The sequence below is a fragment of the Cydia fagiglandana genome, chromosome 1 (genome assembly GCF_963556715.1).
Source record: "Cydia fagiglandana chromosome 1, ilCydFagi1.1, whole genome shotgun sequence".
Classification (NCBI taxonomy): domain Eukaryota; kingdom Metazoa; phylum Arthropoda; class Insecta; order Lepidoptera; family Tortricidae; genus Cydia; species Cydia fagiglandana.
Genome location: NC_085932.1, coordinates 10,749,393 through 10,773,231, shown reverse-complemented (window position 1 = coordinate 10,773,231; position 23,839 = coordinate 10,749,393). Strand labels below are relative to the sequence as shown.

Sequence of the window (23,839 nt, the reverse complement as noted above, 5' to 3'; positions counted from 1 at the left end):
TATGTCTGTTGTAATATGATTGTGCTGCACGTTTAGTTTCGTCTTCATCGTCATTATAATTTATTTTACCACATAATATTTTTTTATTTTTATTTTATTTTATTTTATTTATTTCCACACTTACAACTATCTTTACAGGTGCTAAACCTAAGACAATAGTGCAACTATTAACATATATAATTATATATCTATCTAACATATGTATATCTCTAATTGATGTTATGTCGCATATAACATAATATGAACAATGTGGACTTAGTGAATTCAGTCAGAGAACACCAAAACAAATCAATGTTCTCGGCGACTAGGTTAAGGGTCCGCACCGCGCGCGTCAGCGGCGCCTTCCCGAGCAGGTTGGTGCGCCCGCGCCGCTCGGCCAGCAGCCGCGGCCGGAGCCGCCGCCACACGTACCTGTCGGGCACGTACAGGCTCACACAGCTCAACACAACACTGTTGTAGGCTTTCCCCCGCAGCAATCGGAACAAGTATGTCGCCAGCCACAGCTCTCTGCGCACCTGCAACTCGTTGTATCCCACCATGCCCAGGACAAACAACGTGGGATACATAAGAGGGTAAAAAGGATATACTCCATATTGTCGTAAATACAGAAAACGAATAAATTTATTTTGTATACGTTCGATCATTAACTGGTATTTCGCCTCATGCGCAGCCCAGATTACTGCATTACATTCGAGATTGCTGCGGACGAGAGCATTATATAAAGCCGCAACTGCTCCAATGTTCGTAAAGCTGTGAGACCGACGCAGTACAAAACCAAGCATCCTGTAAGCTTTTTTACAAATATTTTTAATATGATCCCGAAATCTCAAATCAGATGTAAATTTTAAACCTAAATCTTTAACCTCTGTCACTTTTTTTAAATTTTCGGCTTGGATATAGTAGTCGTGATAGATAGGGGTGTGCGCACGAGAAAAAGTAATAGTCACGCACTTGGATGAGTTAAAATATAACTTGTTACTTTCACTCCATAAAACGACCCTGTCTATATCGCTCTGGAATTTGACGCAATCTGCAGCACTATTTATGGGTAAAAATAACTTTAAATCATCCGCAAACAGTAAGCATCCTGCATGTCTGATAATCTGGGGCAAGTCATTTACCATTATAATAAATTCTAAAGGACCAAGGTTGCTTCCTTGACTTACTCCAGACCTCACAACATAAGGATCCGACCTGTGTCCGGCGTACTCCACATACTGCCGCCTGTCAGTCATGTAACTCGCAAAGAATTTCAATAAGTGAGGAGTCAAGCCTACGCCAGCCAACTTTCTTAGCAGGATGTCATTATCGACGACGTCGAACGCTTTTTTAAAATCAAAATAGGCGGCGTCAACCTGGCCCCCACTGTCCACCACTGGCATAATATGCGATTAACTGATCTGCACCAACTGTACAGTAAAACATTTATTGTAGTGTTTGTGAAATACTGGGTCAGTTTATCTTTATGTATAAAACATTTAAAAGGATAATCAACCAACACATCAGTTATTGCGGTAATGTCTTTTTTCAAGTTATTCTTCGGCACATTTTTTTTTAAAAACGACATTGTAATATTTTGTATGTCATGAAAACAATGGACAAAATCCTCGCTTGGGTAGCAAAGCCATCGCCTCGTGCTATATTCTTTTGCTTTAATGAATGCATTTTTTTTGTCTGCGTCTTGTCCATCAACTAGACTTTCTCTGCAGGTCTCACACCTTTTGACAACATTTTTAAGACATTTAGTCAGTACCCATCCACACACATAATTCCGCTGACCCGCATCGGATTCTTGTAAATTGTCACATGAGAAAACCTCAGCATTACATTCTACATCCTTTTCGGGTGGAACGTCTGCGTCTGCATGTTTTTCTTTCAGAAAGAAATCTAGTGTTTGTAGACATTTATTTGAGTCATCTTCGCAGTTCGCATTTTTGGAATGGAGCGAGTTATAATTGTTTAATAAAAGCGCTTTAAAGGCCGCTTCAAACGCCGTAGTATTAGGCGCGTTGTTTCTTGCCCCATAGCTGCGAATGTTCCCGAAAAAGTTTTCTAAGGGATCCTGATTTAAGTGTCGGGTTAATAAAATGTCAAAACCGAACTTTTCCGACAAAACTGTCCATATTCTTTCTACACCTTCTATAGTTTTAATAAAATTAATAACAGATGGGACGGTCTGTTCGATTTTTCGCATTTTATTCCCACTCATTTCTTGTTTTTTTATAAATGTTACTGTCTTTAAAATTGTTTTACAGTCTTGCCATAGTTTATGATGTGGCGAATTCCGCTTCACGCATCCTTTGTATTTTTTTCCGTTAGGAATGCTTATGGTATTTCCATTCAGGCTGTCGAATAGGTCGTCGAGCATCAAAGTAATGTCAATTAATTGACGACACTCCTGAGGCAGATCGCCACTGGCCGATAGGTGTTCAGCGGCTACAGCTACGCTATGGCTAAATAATTGGGTCGCTAATTTGACTCGCATTTTTTTTATTTTTTGTCGATTTACATGCTCTTCGGTCAACTTGTCCACTAGCCGTAGTTCTCCATATGTTCGGTCGGCGGCATATAACATTTCATAATGTTGCCACATCACTATTTTCTCTTGCCCGTTTGTGACATAGCGCATGTCCTTGGAAAGTAAATTATTCCTGAGTCCCTTCATTAAATGGGGAGTGTCATAAATATGGATAATGTTTTTGCCATTTATTTTAAAATGTTCATATGGTAACTCCTTCTGTAGCTGTTTATTTTCTTTTTTGGTGTCATTTACTAGTTCCTTGATGGCTCCAACATTTACTTGGCTCTGATCACAAACAGTATTCACGATTATGAGACCAGATTTTTGTGCGTGTTTGATAACATCCACAATAATGTTTTTTAATTCCGTTTTCTGCAAACATGTCGTAAAATAGTAGGCAATCGGTTGCTTAAAATTATGTTTGATTCCTTTTACCATAAATACTAAGGCGTGGTCCGCAAACGCCTTGTCACGGTTGCAAGCAAAGCCTTCCATTCTATCCTTCTGCGCATTATAAGAAACCTGCGGTTTTAATGACATCTCGTCGAACATGAGGCTGCATAATCTGTCAGATAGGTTTTGCTTCGCAACAGTTTCCTTAATTTTTTTGAAAATTATAGGGTTTATCCCCGGTCTAAGTTTTATCTGGCCCAGTAAGCGCTTCATAGCTTTTGTAGATGGTAAGGTAAAATATTTATGAAGTAATGCATAGCATTTCGGACTTTTTTTGTATACAGATAATGACAACACCTTTTCTTCAACAGTGAAGCGTCGTCCTTTTGGTGTTTTTTTCGCTTGCTGCTGCATCTGCATAAATAGTCGCGCTGGTTTTGTCATGTTATTTACAATATCCTGGAATGCAGGATTGGTTGTGAGGTCTTCGGCATTTGCCAGCCTCGCTGCAAATGACTTGGATTTTTTCTGTAACCTTATTATCTCAGTACGTAGCCGCTTGATTTTTGTACGCAGTGAGATTGATTCTGCTAAGCTGGTGCTAGATGATTTTGTTTTCAGCCCATCTGAAAAACAAAACTGAATGTGTGAATTTGGAAGCATGGTTAAAAATAATAAACCGCACTGTTACAATAGAGACTATTACTGCCATGTTCTGCCGCCAGAGAGCAACATTAATTTGTTTGGTAAACCACAATGCAGTGGTTCCTAACCTTTTCAGTCCGGTCACCCCTATGACTAACTAGGTAACCTGATCTTAAACTGATTTTTATGAAATTTGGTACCAATAGAGATAGTTTTCTGAGTTGGTACCGAGGAAGGACAAAGGATAGCTTTTATAAGATAAGATAAAAAAGGAAGCTCCGTGGAAGTATGTGTGGGTAATCTATGTATAATAAGCAAATAGTCTGTTCGAGATCCTGAAAACGGTGAAAAATAGAGATACTACTCTTAAAAATACGTGTAGTATCTCTATTTTTCACCGTTTTCAGGATACCTCATTAGTTTTGTCATGATGCCTAGAAAAATGTATTCGAGGAGAGTATTAGCACACAAAAAATATCAAAAGTTATAAACAAAAAAAGGGGAGATTAAATAGTTGTTTTTTATTTCCCCAATATCGCAATAAGTATCTGTCCTTCCTTTTCCCGAAGCGATTTTGTGCTGGCTAAAGCTATTAGAACCCTTAATGTTCAGTGATATATAAGGCTTAACATGCTTTACTTTTAATATTTTTTGTGTACATTACACGCTTCGAATACATTTTTCTAGGCATCATGACGAATGAGATATCACACGTATTTTTAGGAGTAGTATTTCTATTTTTCACTGTTTTCAAGATCTCGAACAGGCTAAAAAGGTGGATAAAAAGTAAGCTACTTAAATCATAAATTCCACGTAGAATAAGTCGTGGGCAAAAGTTAGTATACAGTGTGTAACTGGCTTGCGGGCATTTATTAAAACTGATAATAATATGATCCATTAGCAGTTGTTTTCGTGTATTAGCAAATCATATTAATGTGAATTAACAGCTTAATTAAATTTCCGAAATCCGCACATGCAATGTAGTGGGTGTACTGCGTAATTGTCGTTACTCATATCGCTAACGCACGTGGTACAAGGCATATCATGGTACGGGGATAAAAAACTGAGACAACTCTATAGCCCGCTCCACACTCGTGCGCGAATCGCGGCGCGAAGCCGCGAACGAGAGTCTGGAGTCGATTTCGCATATCAGCGAACTAGACTCCACACTCGCGTTCGCGGCTTCGCCCGCGATTCACGCGCATAGTCTGGAGGGGGCTTATCACAGAATTACTGTCGTCCTTATCATTGCGTTCATATATGGAGGTTTTAAGTGTTTTTTGTAAACTTTGACATGATAATTTCAAAAGTCGTCAACACGTCGGGTTGTCAAAACACACCAAAAAATATGCAAAAGTGGTATTAGATTTTCTTTAAAATGGGTTACGATGCTCAAGAGCTGTTAATACACGTGGAACTGCAGCTCAAGGTTTAAGGCTTTATCGGAAACACTTCCCTAATTGACGACATCCACACAATGCTCGATTAATAACAGCGGCTTCTCAGCGAGTTCGTGAGATCCAGCCAATCACCCCTGGTCAGCTTGAAAGCGCAATGCACGGGACCGTGCCAGTGCAAGTTGGGGAATGGATTCTCGAGCACTTCAGACAGGTAGCAAACCAACGACAAGTACCTTACCTACTCGTATTATGTGGCGTTAATGTATTATATTGTAATGTATAAAAATTAGGGGTTTGAATTTAAGTTTAATTTAGTTGGTAATTAAGTGTTTATCAATGAAACTAGTGCCTTTAATTTGGTGTAGATCTTAAGTGTTGTTGGTATACTTGGTATCGCTAACTCTTAAAATTAAACGTCGTAATAATAATAAACAAAGTATGGAAGGATAAGCAGCTACACGGGCGGTTCTACAAGGCCCTCATGGGACCCGATGTAGACCTACCCGCGTCGGTGAACTGGCTACGATTCGGGGACCTCTTCGGAGAAACCGAGGGTTTTGCCTGTGCAATTGCGGACGAAGTTATCATGACGAATAACTACCGGAGATATATCCTGAAGGACGGTACGGTCGACATTTGTCGGGCATGCCGCCGTCCCGGAGAGTCACTCAGGCATATTATCTCCGGTTGTTCTCATCTTGCTAACGGCGAGTACTTGCACAGACATAATCTCGTAGCCAGAATTATTCACCAGCAACTTGCCCTCCTATACGGCCTTGTGGACCGTGAAGTGCCGTACTACAAGTACTCACCTGCGCCAGTTCTCGAAAATGGTCGTGCCACGCTCTATTGGGATCGATCTATCATCACTGACAGGACTATTGTAGCCAATAAGCCTGACATCGTGCTGATAGATCGATCGCAGCGCCGGGCCGTGCTCGTCGACGTCACCATCCCCCATGATGAGAATCTCGTGAAGGCCGAGAAGGACAAGTCCAGCAAGTACCTAGACTTAGCTCACGAGATAACCGCCTTGTGGGATGTTGACTCGACGATCATTGTTCCTATAGTCGTGTCAGCGAACGGTCTCATAGCGAAGAGTCTCGACCAACACCTAGAGAGACTCTCGCTAGGTGGTTGGATCAAGGGTCAGATGCAGAAGGCGGTAATTTTGGACACGGCGCGTATTGTACGTCGATTCCTCACTCTGCGGCCCTGACCATCGGCAGCTTGGGCCCTGCCCCGCTGCCGGCAGCACCCTAGGTTAGGTTTTTTATAATGTGTTTATAATTTTTTTTTATTGTTTTGTATGTGTTTTTATATTTTACTTTTATATTCATATTATAATTAACCTAACTTAAGAAGAAAAATAAATAAAGATAATAAACAAAGTATGAAGAGCTGTCATTAGCACTTACTTGTCAATTTACTGTGCTGACCATTGCTGGCAATTCAAATTTCGTTAGAAAGTTAATAAAGGCTGAATTTTAGTTTTTTAAGTAAATTAAGATCATGGTTAAGTTAAAGAACTATGTTACTTTACCCTGTTTCAATAAAAGCCCACTTGTCGGTAACAGACTGTATACCTATTGTATAAATGTAAATATACCTTGACCGCCCAAAGCACCTCCCGCCCATTTAGATTTGCTTATCACGCTGTAATTATGCTCCATGATTACACCGGCGCGAGCTTGAGCAGCACTCGTATCTTGAGTTATAGCTGAAAAAGTATTAAGATTCTTATTATCTATCCATTATACATACCTACTAAATAGGCAGAAATTTATGTCATGAATTTCTATCGCTTTATTGTACAGTGTTGAGTGAGGTACGGCTAAACCGGAAATAACTGAATCGAATTTGATGAAATCCGCTCGTACTCTGAAGCTATGGCTGTGGCTAAATGTCTCTGTCGCATAGAGCTGGGTGCGCCTCATGCTGCCCTCCAGTCGCTATTATGTGTTCCCTTGTTTGGGATGAGGTTGTTATTGTTACTCATGAAACCATGACATTAAGTAAAATTTCTGTGCGAATGAAATAGAGGGCAACTGCTAGAATACTCTCCTTCACATTCCATATTTTAATTGCTTAATTTTACAAAAAAACATGTACCTTTACAAGTAATTAAACAATATTAGTTAGTTGTACATTGTTGTTCAATACAATTTTCGTTGGTCGCCACTTGAGAGACATCTAGTATCGAGTAGCGGTACTGATAATTCCGCTACTCGATGCTAGATGTCGACTATGAAAATACTAATATTTTTGGTACCAAAACTGATGCATGGAGTGAGCACTCTTGTCTTACTATATTTCTCTATGGTATTATTTAAGCAAAAACCTACCTGCGGAATTGCTTTGTGTTGGTGTACTGAGACTCTGAAACTGCGGAAAGAAGGCGGCTTGAGGCATTTCAAAAACATCTGAAAATATCATTTTTATATATAAATAACGTTAGAAAAAGAGAAACTGTGGCGAGTAACAAAAAACCCGTGGTAGCCTGTTCGGTAAGGGAAATTATCGCTTACAAACAACAAACACAAACAAACAAACTTTTATCCCTTTTTAACCCTCTTAGGGGTTGAATTTCCAAAATCGCTTCTTATCTCTTGTACAATTTATAAATCTAAACTGGTGTGCAAATTTCAAATTTCTATCTTTTGTAGTTTCGGCTCTGCGTTGATGAATCAGTCCCTCGGTCAGGACACTTGCATTGCATTTATATATAAAAATATAATATAATATATATAGATTACCCGTATTGGTTGGTAATGCAGCCTGCTGTGGTGCTTCAATAGAAACTTGTTGTAAGTTTGAGGTAGAGGCTTGTTCATTAATGTTTGGCTGAGTAGCATGCGAAATTTCCAAGATGTCAACATGCCTTTGTTCTGTAAAAAGGTACAGAGATTGGTTGTTGCGCATGCAAATTTGAACCCCATACAAACTTTCATCCCTTTTGAACCCCGTAGGGGTTGAATTTCTCAAAATCGCTTCTTATCTCTTGTACACTTTATAAATCTAACCTGGTGTGCAAATTTCAAATTTCTATCTTTTGTAGTTTCGGCTCTGCGTTGATGAATCTGTCCGTCGGTCAGGACACTTGCATTTATATATAAAAAAATATATAGATTACCCGTATTGGTTGGTAATGCAGCCTGCTGTGGTGCTTCAATAGAAACTTGTTGTAAGTTTGAGGTAGAGGCTTGTTCATTAATGTTTGGCTGAGTAGCATGCGAAACTTCCAAGTTGTCAACATGCCTTTGTTCTGTAAAAAGGTACAGAGGTTGGTTGATGCTCTAATGGACGGAATAGTTCATATGACGGAATTAGCTACGTTAACCATATTTCTGTCAGCGGTACATTGCATGTAATGGCTTCTTTTCTCTAAATATCACTATAAAAATTATGCATACTGCTTTTTAAAACACGTAACAATAGTAACCTAATCAATCAGTACAGTCAGCAGCAGAAGTTGCTAAGCGGGCGAGTGGTTTAAAATGATCTGGACGCGACTTTATAGTTAAGACAATAAGAGCATGTCAAGGTAATTTTGAATACCTCGCCCGCTTAGCAACTTCTGCTGTTGACTGTACTACAAGTACCATTGCGGCTACGTGCCAGATACAGCCTAGTCGCATTTTTTGTTTTAAGTCCGACTCACGCTTGAAGCTAAAGGTACTCCTCTTTGGGACACTTCGGAAATTCGGCCACAAAACTTTATTTTTTAACTTCCTCATTTACCGCCCAAAAGTGGCCCTTATGTCTAAAATTCATTTCTTTACGTTACACGTCCATCCGTGTTTGGGTCACTAATTTACATAATTATGTGTACCAAATTTCAACTTAATTGGTCCAGTAGTTTCCGAGAAAATAGGCTGTGACAGACGGATAGACAGACAGACGCACGAGTGATCCTATAAGTGTTCCGTTTTTTCCTTTTGAGGAACGGAACCCTAAAAACATCCTTATAAAGAGTTAGACTGGTTTTTCCGACTTACGTATAACTAATTCTGAAAGATAATCTTATAGATTCATACCAGGTAAATGCAGTGAAGGCACTGCTAATCTATTTAACCGGTGATTACGGTTTTTGTCTGCATTCTTGAAATGTTTATCACAAATGATCCTCTTCTTATGGTACTCATAATCCGAAGATTTTTCCAACTTGCCACCAACAAGTGTGACCCAAGATTTGAATTGTTCTGGATACTTGTCAGGATTTGGAAAGCGATGGGTTATTGTTCCTGAAAAAATAAATTTACTCTCCTTGTATTATGTCTGCCTGATACATGTAATGTAAGATAATGTTAAAATAAGTATGTATAACACATATTTTTATACCATGTCTGGAGTATCTAGATATGGGATTTTGAACTATACATATGCATAGATATGACAAGATTCTTATAGCTATATTTTATTGTTAATTAATAATATTTAAATGATAAGTTTTAAGAGGTATTCTAATAAGCCTACAATTTTTCATTTTTATTTGTATTAGGTATAGGTTATTTTAAGTAATTGCTATGCCCTTGCAGGGCTCATGTTTGAAACAACTTATTTGTTATTTACTACCTATATGTACAACATGAATGCAAATAAAGAACTTGAACTTGAATGTATTAGGTACCACAATTCGTGAAAATGAACTTACCAGTGTTTTTACATCCGAAAGCACATAGTCTAGGCATTGTAGCAGATTTATCGATAGTGGCCTGCCTTATCAAAAGTTACTAGAACTTAGGTACTAGTACTTAGGTACCTACCACGAAATAAATTTACTGTAAAATAGCGTCCATATCGCACAAAATAACACAGCACACAGCGAATGCTCAACGACAAGGCGGAGCAACACAGAGATAACTCAACGCACTTTCGGGGTTTTCATAACAGGGTATGTGTTTTAATTCGGGCTATAATCTAATTTCTTCAGAACCGTAACGAAGAAAATGGCTGAACCATCACTGAAATATTTCAAATTTACCCTCTTCCAGTGACAGCAAAAAAAATTGCTTGTCTATGCTTGACATGGTCTTGGCGGATATGCAAGTGTTGCCAGCATAAAAAAACAGTATAATTAAATCAAATTTATAACAAAATTCTTATTTTTTCACAAAATTTATTGAAAATTATAATAATTACAAATATGAATTCGTACTTATTTTAATTTAAATATTAATGCCACTGAAATTATATACATTTTATAGTGACATCTGGTGAAGTAGTTTGTGTAATCGGAAGTCAACTAATTTTGTGAGAAGCAAGATATAGAAGTCGCCTGCATCTTTACTGACGTAAACTACATTTGTAGTGTCCCCCCCCCTGCATAGACCTATGAAAATGATAGACAGGAAGTTTCTAGTTACTAAATGCTCTAAAGCCCCCTCCACACTCGTGCGCGAATCGCGGCGCGAAGCCGCGAACGCAAGTGTGGCGTCGCCGTCGATGTTCGCAGACAGCGAAATCGACTCCACACTCGCGTTCGCGGCTGCGCCCGCGATTCACGCGCATAGTCTGGAGCGGGCTTAAGGAGATTATGCGAGACCTGTTCAATGGCGTGGAAGCAAAGAGAAGTATAATATAGTGGAAGGTGATTCGCCGTACGTATGTTAAGGACACGAGGCTACGAGTTAAAACGAGAAAGAAATTAGATAGAAGCGAGAACTGACCGGACTAAGGACGCGGTCCGGTACGCCCGTCCGTTAGTACTATTATGTGCGTCTGTCAAAACCACTCAAAACTCCTAAAACCGATGACACTAGTGACAGTTCATTGCAAAAGCGTGTCGCATTGTTATTTCCATGTTTTTTCAGATTTAAAAGAATTCTATTTGTTTTATTTTTAGTTAAACTGCAGGCATTGTAACATGTCAAAAGTTAAGATAAAAGTTATTAGCCGAAACCCTGAGGATTACCTTCGAGCTACTAAAAGAGATATCCACAAATGTAAGAAAGGATCTATTATTATTTTTGGAGGTTATGGCGGACAGCATAATCTTTGATGATGTAAATAAATACGTTTTGTGTAATAATTTTCAGTACCAAGAAACTATGATCCTGCATTACATCCGCTAGAAGCACCACGTGAGTACGTTCGAGCTTTGAACGCAGTAAAGCTAGATAGAGTATTCGCCAAACCCTTTATAGGGAGCCTTGACGGTCATAGAGATGGAGTATCTTGCATGGCCAAACATCCCAGTAGGCTCGCGGTATTGGCTAGCGGCGCGTTTGACGGAGAAATACGAGTGTGGGACTTAGCTACTAGAAAATGTACAAGAAATTTTATTGCTCATGAAGGTTGGGTTAGAAGTATTTGCTACTCTCCGAAAGGTACAACTTTTACTAGTGTTGGTGATGATAAAACTATAAAGACATGGAAAACTGAAGTCCTGGGTGAGGACGATGAAGATCCTATCAACACACTTTTGAGTGCTTCAGTTGTTGCGGGAATAACCCATCACAGACATAAGCCCATATTTGCAACATGCGGAGAGCATTGTCAACTATGGGAGAATACCAGAAATGAGCCTATCAAAATATTTAAATGGGGAGTTGACAGTCTTCATCATGTTGCATTCAACCAGGTAAGATTATATAAGTATGTACAACAGTAGACACAAATAAGTATTTATTGGTAACTTTGTTAATATCAGGTTAATTCCTCTAAACATTATTTATGCACTAAAAATTTCAAAATTAAATAATAATATATTGTTTTTATAGGTCATGTAGTGATTCCATAATTGGCCTGCTGGCCTTTTATTTACGTTTTGCAGACCAAACAGCAATCTATATTTATATATTTCAGGTAGAAACAAACATTTTAGCGTCATGTGCTAGTGACCGAAGTGTAATTTTGTATGACTGCCGTGAAACCGGGCCCCTGAGGAGGGTGGTGATGGAACTGCGGCCTAATGCACTCTCCTGGAACCCCATGGAAGCCTTTATATTCACTGTCGCCAATGAAGATTACAAGTAAGCATGGTTCATTAATTATAATTGCAGAATAATGTTTAGCTAATACACCAAATTATGTATAAAGTAATAAATAATAAATCCATATCATTAGTATGGTATCCATACAACTTATTTCTACTGACTCACTATAATTTGTCTATGTACTTGACACCACTACTCAAACTAATTGTTACTTTTTTTAAATGTTGTATGGTTCTGAATGTCCTTTTTGCAAACTCACCCTTTTGCTTATGCTATCACAGACCAGTTAACTAGGTTAACTTAGTTTTTCAAAAAACACAATTTGACCGAATCAGACATAAGACAGAGGTTAGGATTACTACAATTAATTATTATTATTTTTCAGTTTGTACACATTTGACATCAGAAAACTAAAACAACCCATAAACGTCCACATGGATCACACCTCAGCAGTAGTAGATGTCGACTATTCTCCGACAGGCAGGGAATTTGTTGCGGGCAGTTATGACAAGACTGTGAGGATATTTGAAAGTCTGAAGGGTCACTCTAGAGACGTATACCACACTAAGAGAATGCAAAGACTGACTTGTGTAAAGTGGTCCCTGGATAACAAATATGTGCTCACTGGATCAGACGAAATGAATATTAGGATGTGGAAAGCTAGAGCTTCAGAAAAGCTTGGTGTTGTAAGTAACCTCTACAAATATTTTAAAAGAAGTGTCACTGTCCATTTGTTAAATAAGAAGGTTTCAAACACTGTTCCAATTCAGATGGTTTAGGTGTATAATTTGTTAACCCATGCAAAGCCGGGGTGGGTCGCTAGTAAATATAATATATTGTTTTAAACAAGTAACTATCTTGAACTAAGTAACTAGGCCTTGAGTCAAAACTGAAGTTAATGTAAGAGTGACGAAAAAATTTAAATATTCTTGGCAATTTTTTTTCTCCACATCTTTGAGCGCACCAAAAGTAACTTCAAAATTATTAATCTGGTCTGGAGTAAAGTCAATTTCACATATGCTTACATTTATAACTACCGTAATTTTTAAATTACTAATTTCTAATATTTTAATTACAGTTGAAACCCCGCGAGCGTACTGCCCTGAACTACTCGGAAGCTCTGAAAGAGAAATTCGCCAACCACCCTCAAATCCGGCGTATAGCGCGCCACAGGCACGTTCCGAAGCACATCCTCAACGCGCAGAAGGAGATCAAGACTATTAGAGAGAAGGGCAAGAGGAAGGAGGCTAACCGTCGCGCGCACAGCAAGCCAGGGACTGTGCCGCACGTGCCAGAACGCAAGAAACACATTGTTAAAGAGGATGAATAAAATACTGTATGACTTCCAGATTCTTTTGTTTGATTTCGAGTTAGAGCACAGAATAGGCACGGTACGGGCAAGGAATTTAATTTCTGTAATATTATGAGACCCATTTAATATTGATTGTCACTGTGACAAGGTACTAAATGGTACGGAAATTAAATTACTTGACTGCACTATAACACATGGTAAACATGCCAATATACAGAATGTGCACTCTCAAGCGAAACACCTCACGAAAACATCAAATGTTCATGTTAAAAAGTAGAAAGAAATAAAAAATAAAAATGTCACATACGATTTTATTGATAAATGAGTAGGTATAAAAGATCTTTCATTCAATCTATTGCTATTGAAATAGTAAAGTATATACTGCCTAAAACAAATCATATTTAGTGTGCAGTTGAAGAAAGCAATGATTTGTCAATTTTCTTACTTAATTCCAATGCTGGGAAGGTTGAAATCATAAGATTTTACTTTTCGCGACAGATTCGTAAATTCGTAGGTACGCAATTTAGAGCGGTGACAGGCTAGCGTTTTATATGAGCGTATTGAAGAGCAGCGTACGCGCGTGTAAGCTCGTATAGACCAAATGTAGGGAAAAGTAGTGCGCGCGTAAGCTCGTAAAAACCAAATGTAGGGAAATGTAACACGCGTGTAAGCTTGTACCGTCGTTTTCCTCTTTGTTTCAAGTGACCCACGTTTCAATTGACCCCAGTTTTTTATATTAGAGTAAAGAGAAGAGTCCTGAAATGTAAAGGAACTCATACATACTACGGCTCTTCTCCGCACAGACTTTAGCACGTATGTGACTGTATTGAACAAAAGGCTTAATTTTATGTTACTAAGGTTTCCGTGAATTTGATCGCCCTAAAGTACTTACAAATGATGTCGCAAATTTCTTGTTGTAAGTGCTATCATAGTGCTATTTAATATGTATTCAGGATTAGTAAACCTAATATCTACTACACAAGTACACATATATCTTTATGACGTTATTTAGGCAGTAACATCTATTCTAACTCTCGCATGTCATTCAATCATCCTTTAAATTAATAATATAAATATAGATATCCATAATCTTTAAGATAATTTAGGAAGGACATGTCGTTCTGTTACGGTTATTTTGCGATTTGTTAAGGCAGTGAAGTTGTAGTTACAGAATGTATTACTAAACAGTTCTACACTATGTAGACTCATACTCGAAAAACTTACTATTGCACGAGTGACTATATAATAACTTAATAACACGAGGAAACTTTATACTAGACCGAGGGCGCCCTGACGTATATGCTTGACTTGCATTCATCTGATGAGACTAGATAAAACCAAACTTCAAGACCCACAAAAATGTCTTTAGTTCCGGTGTAGGTACATGATATAGGTAATAATCGTTTTTTTTTATTTACCTAGATTGTAAATATACCTATTTTTTATTTTTAACGAATACGATGTGGATGACAAGTAAAACAATTACATTTACGAACGTTAGGCTCTGTCTCGAGTATGAAGTCCGTATAATAGTAATGTCAAGGATTTGAAATAATAAATACACTACAATTCAGACACACAGAACATACATAAATCTAAATAGACAATGCAAATACCCATTGCGACTTTTTCGCGTTCATACCCTAACGACGTAAGTAGGTACCTACTGTAAAGTTATGTAGTAATGCGCCAATATTACCCGATTCTATTCTTTATAATATAACAGTTTTTTCAATCAACGTTGGAAATAATCAACTACAAAATCATTCAAAATGAATCGGAATCTCTGCAGAAACAGACACTCAATTAGTTAATTTAAGTTTTATTCCTTTCCTACAAATACTTTTATAACTCAATTACAAATACATACAGGTGTATGAATACCTTGAATTGATTTTATATGCAAGGTAGAGTTAGATCAAGAAAAGTCTGCAACGATTTTAATAGCACACGCAGTGCAAGTGTTATTTCAAACGTCAAACTTCTATGAAATTATGACGTGTTAATAACACTTGCACTGCGTACGCTATCAAAATCGTTGCAGACTTTTCTTGGTCCAACTCTAGGTGTTTGCGTAGTCTACTTAGATTACATGAGTCGCTTAACTTCAAACTCGGGTAAATTCATCTGTCAGATTATGCGATTTTGGTATTAAGAAAAGGTAACAGGGTAGATATTTGCTGAGAGGGTCGAAAGGATTTACCCGAGTTTCAAGTTAAGCGACACACATGTGGGTTCAGGCAAAGCTTTGACAAAAGTACTAATTAAAGACACACAAATAAGTACGATAGAGTAGCACTACATGCGCCTATTATGAAGTATTCGGCAACGTCAGTTATCACAGCGCATGTACTGGCGGAACAGCAAGCACACGCACTGCTTTGAGTTCAGCCCGCTTGGTTGATGGATCTGCTGATGCGGTTCGGCTGCGACATGCTTCGGATGTCCATGCTGTAAGAAAATTGTATCATTTTCAATCATTTGGTGGCCGCAATTTGTATAAATTTCTTTCACATGGCAACTCCATACAATTGGCGCACAAATTTTTAGGAATTTTGAGTTGAGGAAGCGAGAGTCAAGCGGGAATCCTCTAAGTACGACTTCTAGATATTTGTCCGCTTGATGATAAGAGTTTATATAAAAAAATCCAAAGAAAAATAAGTTAAACAAAAAAGCGAACAACGTCATCCGATCACACTGAGTTAGGTAGTCTGTTAATTACATGTGTTTATGTTTATGCATGTAGTTATGTGGGGCTGTATTAGGGAATTACATCGCTGAAAGCTTTCTTTATGCCTTTGCCTTATTGGAGAAGCCTTCTAATGCCCACCATACAAGAAAAAACTTTGATTAGTATTAGTAGGTTGTCTGGAAGAGATCACTTTTTAGCGATAAGACCGCCTGTTGTTTGACCTCTTCTTCCTGTATTATTTGTATTGTTTTCTGTAATGAGGTGTGCAATAAAGAGTATTTGTATTGTATTGTATTATGGGTGGGGTAGCTACCGGTAAATTTTTGTCGTTATAATTTTGTTTTACCTTGTCTGAAACTAGCGTTAAAACTTACATAATGTGGCGCGGTAACACGCTGTGGTCCAGGTTGTGTTCCAGAACCTTGAGTATACAGAGCGTCTTGAGCGTCGGTGAGTAGTCCAGGATATGCAGGTCGTTGTTGTCCAGCAGCAGCTCCAGGCTGTCGTCTTCGGAGACAGGCCGGAGGGAAACGTTTTTCGCCGGTTGCGGACTGAAAACAAATAAATTTCGATTGAGATTGGTACCATAGACATCGAGTTATACGACTATGGAATGGATACTTTCCAACAGTGCCGGCTTGTCCATAGAAGCCGATTCTGAGTGGCTTGCCTATTTTTAGACGTTTGAGCAGAGTTGTAAAGGAAATATGTAAACCAAATTAGTCCAAACCGGCTTGCCTATGGATATGTTTGACGTGCCGCCACTGCTTTCCAATTAATCCCACAAACGAAATTCACGACCCCAACTGTATTGAAAGGTACGTACAAATTGAAATCTATTGCAAAAAAAATGTACTAAAACGTGCGGCTCTTTAATATATTGAGGCCGAAAAGTTCGCGTGAGACAGCGTCACGCGAGTTGTTTGTGTTTCTATGCAAATGCCTAGCCATTGTTATATTATGTCACACAATTAGAACATTATTTTTTCTCGTCTACTGTTTCCTCGCCAATTCAAAAAGGTCTCATGAAGGCAAAGGTTATTAACATGTGCCTCTACCTATAATTTCTTCATCATTGACACTTACGGTACGCCTGCATGGTCCACTGATTATGTTGCTTAGTGCGCTACGGTGCTCTGCTGTGGACGGTTTTTCTAAAGGGTTAAATCCTTAATCAAGTACTCGTAGGATCAAACTCCGCAAACCGAACTGATGACCAGGATCGTATAACTTTTCATTCACACTTGCATGATCGTGCTAAGCTAAGACTGAAAGAGACATGCACTAGGTACTGTCTCTATATAATGACTAATGACTCCGGTCGTCATATCGGTTTGCAGATCGTAGTGCCGGCTGCATGAGCATGGCTACTGTTTACCCCAACATTAGATTAGAGCCCATAAGTGGACTATAGTGTAGAATAGTGATGCTGACCGGCTAGCAGCATGAGTCGCGTTCTTGCGTGCTAGTCCATACCTACTTGAAGTCGCGGTAGATGTATGGAGTCGCGCGCGAGAACGCAACTCATGCTCATACCAGGTCTGATGGCGATCGATGAGTAAAGAGAATATAACACAAACACTTATTTACCTAACCAAAGTCGAGCCAATGTCTGACCTCTGAACCGTACTTTACCGGTGTTCTTGACTTCTTGCTTTAAAGCGTTTTTGCGCCAAACGAAATTCGGTTGACACTTAAAAGCACTTTTTACTAAAATTATGCAAAAGATTCTATTGTACATGACTTGGAAAATACGTTGACGTATATTTAAATCAGATAAGAAAATTTATTTTGATTACAAATATTAAACGAGAACCCATAAATACCTTCATGTATACTCGTACTGAACACAATAAACAACATAATAAGTATATTCCTATAAATTAAGTCAAGGCCAGTACACAATCCACATAAATACATAATGATTAGCTTAATCATTTAAATACAACCGTTAACTAATAGTAAACATTACACGCAAGCGTAGTTTTTACGTAAGTACTCGAATGTCTATCGTCACATTAACTTCCTAGTACCTTCAAGATCAATCACACACGTCAATACCTATCGTATAAACATCGTATACCTACGGACGTCGCACCTACCACGAACGCCCAAAATCGAAAATTGTTTTCTGCTTTTCTATCGCTCTGAGACATAAAGTTTTTCGATTTTTTAATGTTGACGGTAGGTCCTCTGTGCTTATAGCCATTGCAAATGGCCCTCTTTTATTTTTACCCCTTACGCAAAATGGCTCCTCTACACGATGGGCCAGCGCCGGCCACTGCAAGGGACGCAGCCATGCGGTAGGACGAGACAGCAATATCACTTGCTCCCTCTAACGCATAAATGCGTCCCTTGGAGTGGCCGGCGCTGGCCCATCGTGTAGAGGAGCCAAAAAAGGTGTGCAAGTTGAATGTATCTGTGTCCATCTGTGGCAGCAGCTTAGCTTACAAACTCATGAGCCAATTAGAGTGCGTTTTTTTTATTTGAAAGTCTTATCTTACGAGATAGTTCTCAACTATATTTCAAAAATCGTCAAAATTCGATGACGTAATTTATGGACAGCCCCTTATGTCCCATCAAAAAAATTTTTTTTTGTTATAAAATACATTATACAAAAAAACTTACCTGGTGCCTCCAAACAAGTACATTTTATCTTTAAGAATTAGGCAGGCCTGCCGCCTTCTCTTACATGGGACCTGCCCGTTCACACGGACCAGTTCCCAGTGATTTTTCTTGATTGAATATCTGAAGAGATCATTGAAATGCATTTTTGTGTTGCCATTGTATCCGCCAAAGATGTACATGTAATCATCATGTATCCCTAAAACCAAATAAAATGGTTATGTACAAGATTGTATAATGTGATTATGATAAAATGGACGATTTTTATAAGGAATCCTTCACTACTATTCATCATAACCAGCCTATTCACTCCGTGCATGACTGTGGGCCCACCCTACTGGGTGTTGCCAAATATGAACTATGAAGATGTTGTCCCATGAAAGTTCATATTTTCGCCACTTATAGTTCGTTTTTTTTTAGCATTGTGCGTTGGCATTGCTTTTATTTTATTTTGCGCATAGCAATATGTATCCCACTGCTGGGTATAGGTCTCCCCTTACCGATAACCGATATGACTGTGCAAGAGGGTTTATTCCATAGATACCAATCATACTTACATGCAGAATGACTACGCCTGCCACAAGGCCATATTTTATTAGGATTCAATGCCACCCATGTGTCCGTTTTTGTGTCTAAATAGTACATTTGTGAACAATATATTTCTTGTTGTGAATTGTATGGGCTATGCAAGTCACCTCTCCCACCAAAGACATACATTCTATCTCCATGTGCCACGGCTGTATGAAAATCTCTATGGGATGGTGGGGTTCCTGTTGCTTGTACAAACTGCCATTCATACGTGTCTAAGTTTAAACAGTGCACTTCTTGTGAATACTGATCAGTAAGATATTCAAAACCTCCAAATATGTACATCTTATTGTTAATAATGCAAGCTGAGTGACCGTCTTTGGCATATGGAATCCTCCCGGAGACGTTGGGCGTGCTCCATTCCAGTGTTCTAGTGTCAAAAACGGTGAGGATGTCGCAAGCCACAGCATTGTTTCTGCCTCCCCACATGAACACCTGCAAGGAAACGTTTGTTACATATCAACTTCCTGTAATTCATTAATTTCAATCAATTGCAAAAAATAACTAAATTAAAAATATTACTAAAATTTTAAGTAATATTTTTTCTCTAGGAATAATAAAGCACTTCTGTAGTATAGAATAAGGTAATAAGGTGTTTTAATGACCTACATATTAAATAAATTTTAAAAATGAACTTGTGTCATAGCATAGCTATAATTTGTCCAACTGAACTGATAATTTAGTTTCTCTGGGATATAAAAACTTTAGTCCAAGTTTGATATTCAATTGTTAATATTATTTACGTTTTTAACAATCATGTACGAATTCACTTAATAATCAATGCAGCATCTTTAAGAATAAATACTCAAAACTGACTAATAAAGTATGCACAAATAAATAAATATCTTAATAGAAACCACATGTGCAACATAAATGTTATGCTAAAATGTTATTTGCATAGACAACACCTAGTAACCAACATATGCAAATTGGGTATGAACACAGAGTTCAAATGATGTTCTGTTTTATAACATTTGCAAACATAAAGGAAAAAAGGGTTTTTTCATTTCATTTCATTCATTTGTAGTGTCGCTCCACACAATCCTAAGGGATCAATCTAAAAGTGGACATTCAATGTAAGTATGTCAGTACTTGTTTTGATTATGACATTGATTATGAAATACTCATAAAATAATAGAATCTTATACACAACATGAATGCCTGTGTTAAATATTCTCTTATAAATAAATTATCTCTTCCAATACAAAATAAGATTTAAACTTAAATCACAAGTGGGTAAAAACACAATGAAAACCTTAAATTAAAACTTTAAAAAATGCCAAATAGATCCTCTGGATAGCAGTGCTGATCCGATGAGGGAAATATAGGCCAGCCCTCAGGTCCCCCAAAGCCTCTATAAGGTGCTTTGCTAACTCCTTATAGAGGCAATGCGCACTAGGCCTACTCCATCCCAGGGCTTATGTTTTAGATTATGTTAACGATTCATAACTATTACAAAAAAAAATATTTGTTGATTCTACAAGTTTATGAAATTATCGGAATGTTAACATGTTGAGTGACAACAATTGCTTTTATACAAGTACACGAAAAAAAGTATGATAATGTATAGTGCATATAAACACTGACCTATGGGTATTCATTGAAGAAAAAAAAACACATACCTTTTCTCCATAAGCGACTGTTGTGTGTCCGTACCTCTGAAAAGGTACAACATCTGTTTTTTTATAGTTAACTGCTGACCACCGTAAAGTTTGTGTGTTCAAGACGTGAACGGGGATGGGGTCCCAATCCTTATATTCCTCGGTAGAACAGTAGCCACCAAAGGAAAGTATTTTTTCTCCTATGCAGACCGCCGCATGGTTAACGCGCCGCGGCCCGCCTTCAATGTGAGCCGTCCATTTCATGTTAGCTACCAATAGCGACTGCCGATTTATTCACTTCGTTTACTATTGTACTATTGATTTAGTTAAGAATTTTATGTAAATTAATACCTACGGCCAAAACTGCTGCTGACCTGACACTTGACAGTGACAATGACATTGACAGGTAGATATTTTCTTTTTAGGATGCGTTCATATGTTTTCAACTTTTGTAAACAAAGTTTTACCAGCGCGCTTTAAACTGTAACAGGCAGGTATACCGGACCGAACATTAATGTGGTCAAAATATATTTCGTAGTCTTTTATTCGTACTCGTATTTGTAACTGCGTCCTTAACGGCGGTCCACCTTCCACTCGGCGAAAACCGAAATTCGTAAATTGCAACAATCTTTCTCTTTTACTGCAATGAAGGCGGCAATTTACGAACTTGGATTTTCGTGGTTATACCTCGAACCATCCTCGAGGGCCTCGAACATACCGAAGACGTGGTCCGGTACGCTCGTCTGTTAGCGCTTTATGGCTGGCTTGTCTTATTTGATTGACATTGACACTTTGACAGAAATGGCAGTCAGTGCGAGTGATTTTGAATTTCTTTATCGTCTTCTGAGACAAATACATGAATAAAACATAATTACATAATTAATATAGTTTTAGTGCACGCCTGCTATGAATAAAGTAATTTCTAGTCACAAAATACATTAATATAACCCTTGGTTTTAGTAGCAAATGGTGGGAGAAGAAGTTTATTATGGGTAAGGTTGTACAATTTTAATATTGTGCCATACTATTGGTTAAATGAGTCTGCTAGTCTAAGAGTAACTTGGGCACCTAATTCAATTTGTCGGCAAATGAAAATACAACTTATAATAATGTGCAGGTAATTAAGTAATATGTAGTAGGTTCTTGCCTATCGAGACACGCACGGCAGTGTATCGGGCCAAGTTCGAAGAAAAAGCTGTGCGATTCTGCAGTGTGTATATTTACACGAACCCCGAAAACAAAGAGTAGAATAATATCCCTGAAGCCCGTCCGAGCCTTTTTTTCGACCCCCGTTACTATATTTCGGTAACTAGTTACCTTTAATTTATAAAGGTAATGTTGAATTAAGTACCTACTAAAAAAAAACTTCCGATTTCGGTAAAATGTCAGCACATTTTCGTACAGTGTAAGCACATGCTATCTATCCGTGTTTTCCTCGGGCCTGTACGTAGGCCATTGCCTAATGTATTTTTTTCATCAGCTACGTTGTAAATAGGCGTGATCTTTCAACGCCAGGCGGCGTCGGGCGTAGGGTTCCAATCATTTGTTATTATTTCTCTCACGCATCCGAGTTTTCCAACAAATTGTATTGTAACTGACAATATGACTGATTGTTGTTCGATTCAATACAAATGTTCCGCGTTAGGGACTGGACATTTTCGGATCTATAGGTATTAGGTAGGTAGGCAAAAACACTACTACTAAAGGGCAATATTTAAAACATTTGAGGTTTCAATCATTTGTCTATTAGACTCTTGTTTCGCGATGTTTAATAGCAATTAAAATGAATAAAATCAAAACCCAATAAAGAAGGAAACGAGACTGAGTTCCGAATCTGCGCATAATGTATAGATCTACATTAAGTACCTATGTAGGTACTGTACTCGTACCGGCATAGAGTACACTACTACCATCAGCCGCAAAATAGTATGGTGACTTTATCAATGAATTCATTCATAATTACTCCATGCAATTTCACAGCGTATTGCACCTATCTATTAATTATCATAATCAGAACCTGTAGCTACATAAGTCTTGGATAGTATTTGTTGACTTTTAAACTTAATTGTTTTATACCAATATCTGCCGTTTGGAGGTTCCACAAGTTTAGTATTCTTAATAACATTTCGTGCGTAATATTCGCGCCCCAGTGACACATCCTGACGTATAGAAAGCGTATTGGCGATGACGTCCTCGTCTATAAATCATAGCAATCGTCCGACCCGTCTGCCCCGCGACTTTCCTCATTTTTTGTCTGACTTCTAAACCGTTAACGTGTGTGATAGAAGGGTGGCAACATGTGTTAGGCTTTCATACATTACATCTTGATAAATGATACGGTTTTATCTAAACATTTTTTAAGAATTTGTTACTAAGTTCCGTGAAACATTTCCATCATCGGCTACGGGCTACTTAAGCTATTTTATATCTAGGTACTTATAGATTTTCCACATTTCCTTAAAAGATAAGAAAATAGACTTTTTTATGTAGCTATATACATTTTATGTAGATAAGACATGGAGACTAGTGCGCTTTTTAAGATTTTGAGTTTTTTTTGGTAGGTATTACGCACGCATGTATATTAGGTATTTTTGAATACAGTATAAAAACTTTTGTTGCCTATAGTTGCTTTACCTACTTCCATTTTTGCATTATATTGCGCATTATCGATAAACCAATATTATTAACGCTACAAGAATGGGATTCATCCGCTCGATTATTTGAATAAGCAATATATATGAAAAAGCTTATTTGGATACGTTACACGCACCACCCGTTAGCTCCAATGCCAACATTTATCATCGGAATCCTATAAAAAGTAAACCGGAACTAATCCCCGACCCCAAACCCTCCCCCAATCTGCATACGCCAAGAAAATAATTTCACGCCCTTACCGCATTGAGAAGGCATCATACTTACCAGGGGTGTCATTCCAATTATGTATACAGCATAGGCGAGTCGAAGGCTCGGGCAAAATCGTGTCAAACCTGGTATTCATGAACCTGAAATACCACCATTTACTATTTGCTATTTATCATTTGAATTTCACCATTAACTATGTACTAACTTTACCAGTAACATCACCATTTACCTATGTAATTTTCTAGAGAGCAGTCAATGGTAC

At 38.1% G+C, this 23,839-nt stretch overlaps 2 protein-coding genes across 2 annotated transcripts; one reads left to right on the top strand and one right to left on the bottom strand.

Annotated features, from left to right (window-relative positions):
- Positions 1 to 10,749: 10,749 nt before the first annotated feature.
- Positions 10,750 to 13,245, top strand: LOC134663662 (DDB1- and CUL4-associated factor 13). Its single transcript, XM_063520109.1, has 5 exons — positions 10,750 to 10,904; positions 10,998 to 11,542; positions 11,767 to 11,933; positions 12,283 to 12,583; positions 12,976 to 13,245. Exons 1-5 carry the CDS (start codon positions 10,826 to 10,828, stop codon positions 13,225 to 13,227), a joined length of 1,344 nt encoding a protein of 447 aa, XP_063376179.1. The 5' UTR covers positions 10,750 to 10,825; the 3' UTR covers positions 13,228 to 13,245.
- Positions 13,246 to 13,506: 261 nt separating this feature from the next.
- On the bottom strand, positions 13,507 to 21,111 carry LOC134663653 (kelch domain-containing protein 3). The gene is made up of 5 exons (XM_063520098.1): positions 20,737 to 21,111; positions 19,084 to 19,549; positions 18,530 to 18,725; positions 16,276 to 16,452; positions 13,507 to 15,660 (listed from the first exon to the last, which is right to left on the bottom strand). Exons 1-5 carry the CDS (start codon positions 20,977 to 20,979, stop codon positions 15,597 to 15,599), a joined length of 1,146 nt encoding a protein of 381 aa, XP_063376168.1. The 5' UTR covers positions 20,980 to 21,111; the 3' UTR covers positions 13,507 to 15,596.
- Between the last annotated feature and the right edge of the window lie 2,728 nt (positions 21,112 to 23,839).

Bases quoted from the DNA above. Each gene is read 5' to 3' on its own strand.
- LOC134663662 (XM_063520109.1), top strand. From the start codon at position 10,826: ATGTCAAAAGTTAAGATAAAAGTTATTAGCCGAAACCCTGAGGATTAC. The intron at 11,543-11,766 runs GTAAGATTATAT...TATATATTTCAG, and splicing joins ATCATGTTGCATTCAACCAG to GTAGAAACAAACATTTTAGC. The intron at 12,584-12,975 runs GTAAGTAACCTC...TTTTAATTACAG, and splicing joins CTTCAGAAAAGCTTGGTGTT to TTGAAACCCCGCGAGCGTAC.
- LOC134663653 (XM_063520098.1), bottom strand. From the start codon at position 20,979: ATGAAATGGACGGCTCACATTGAAGGCGGGCCGCGGCGCGTTAACCAT. The intron at 18,726-19,083 runs GTAAGTATGATT...ATTTGGTTTTAG, and splicing joins CAGGCGTAGTCATTCTGCAT to GGATACATGATGATTACATG. The intron at 16,453-18,529 runs GTAAGTTTTTTT...ATTTGTTTTCAG, and splicing joins TACTTGTTTGGAGGCACCAG to TCCGCAACCGGCGAAAAACG.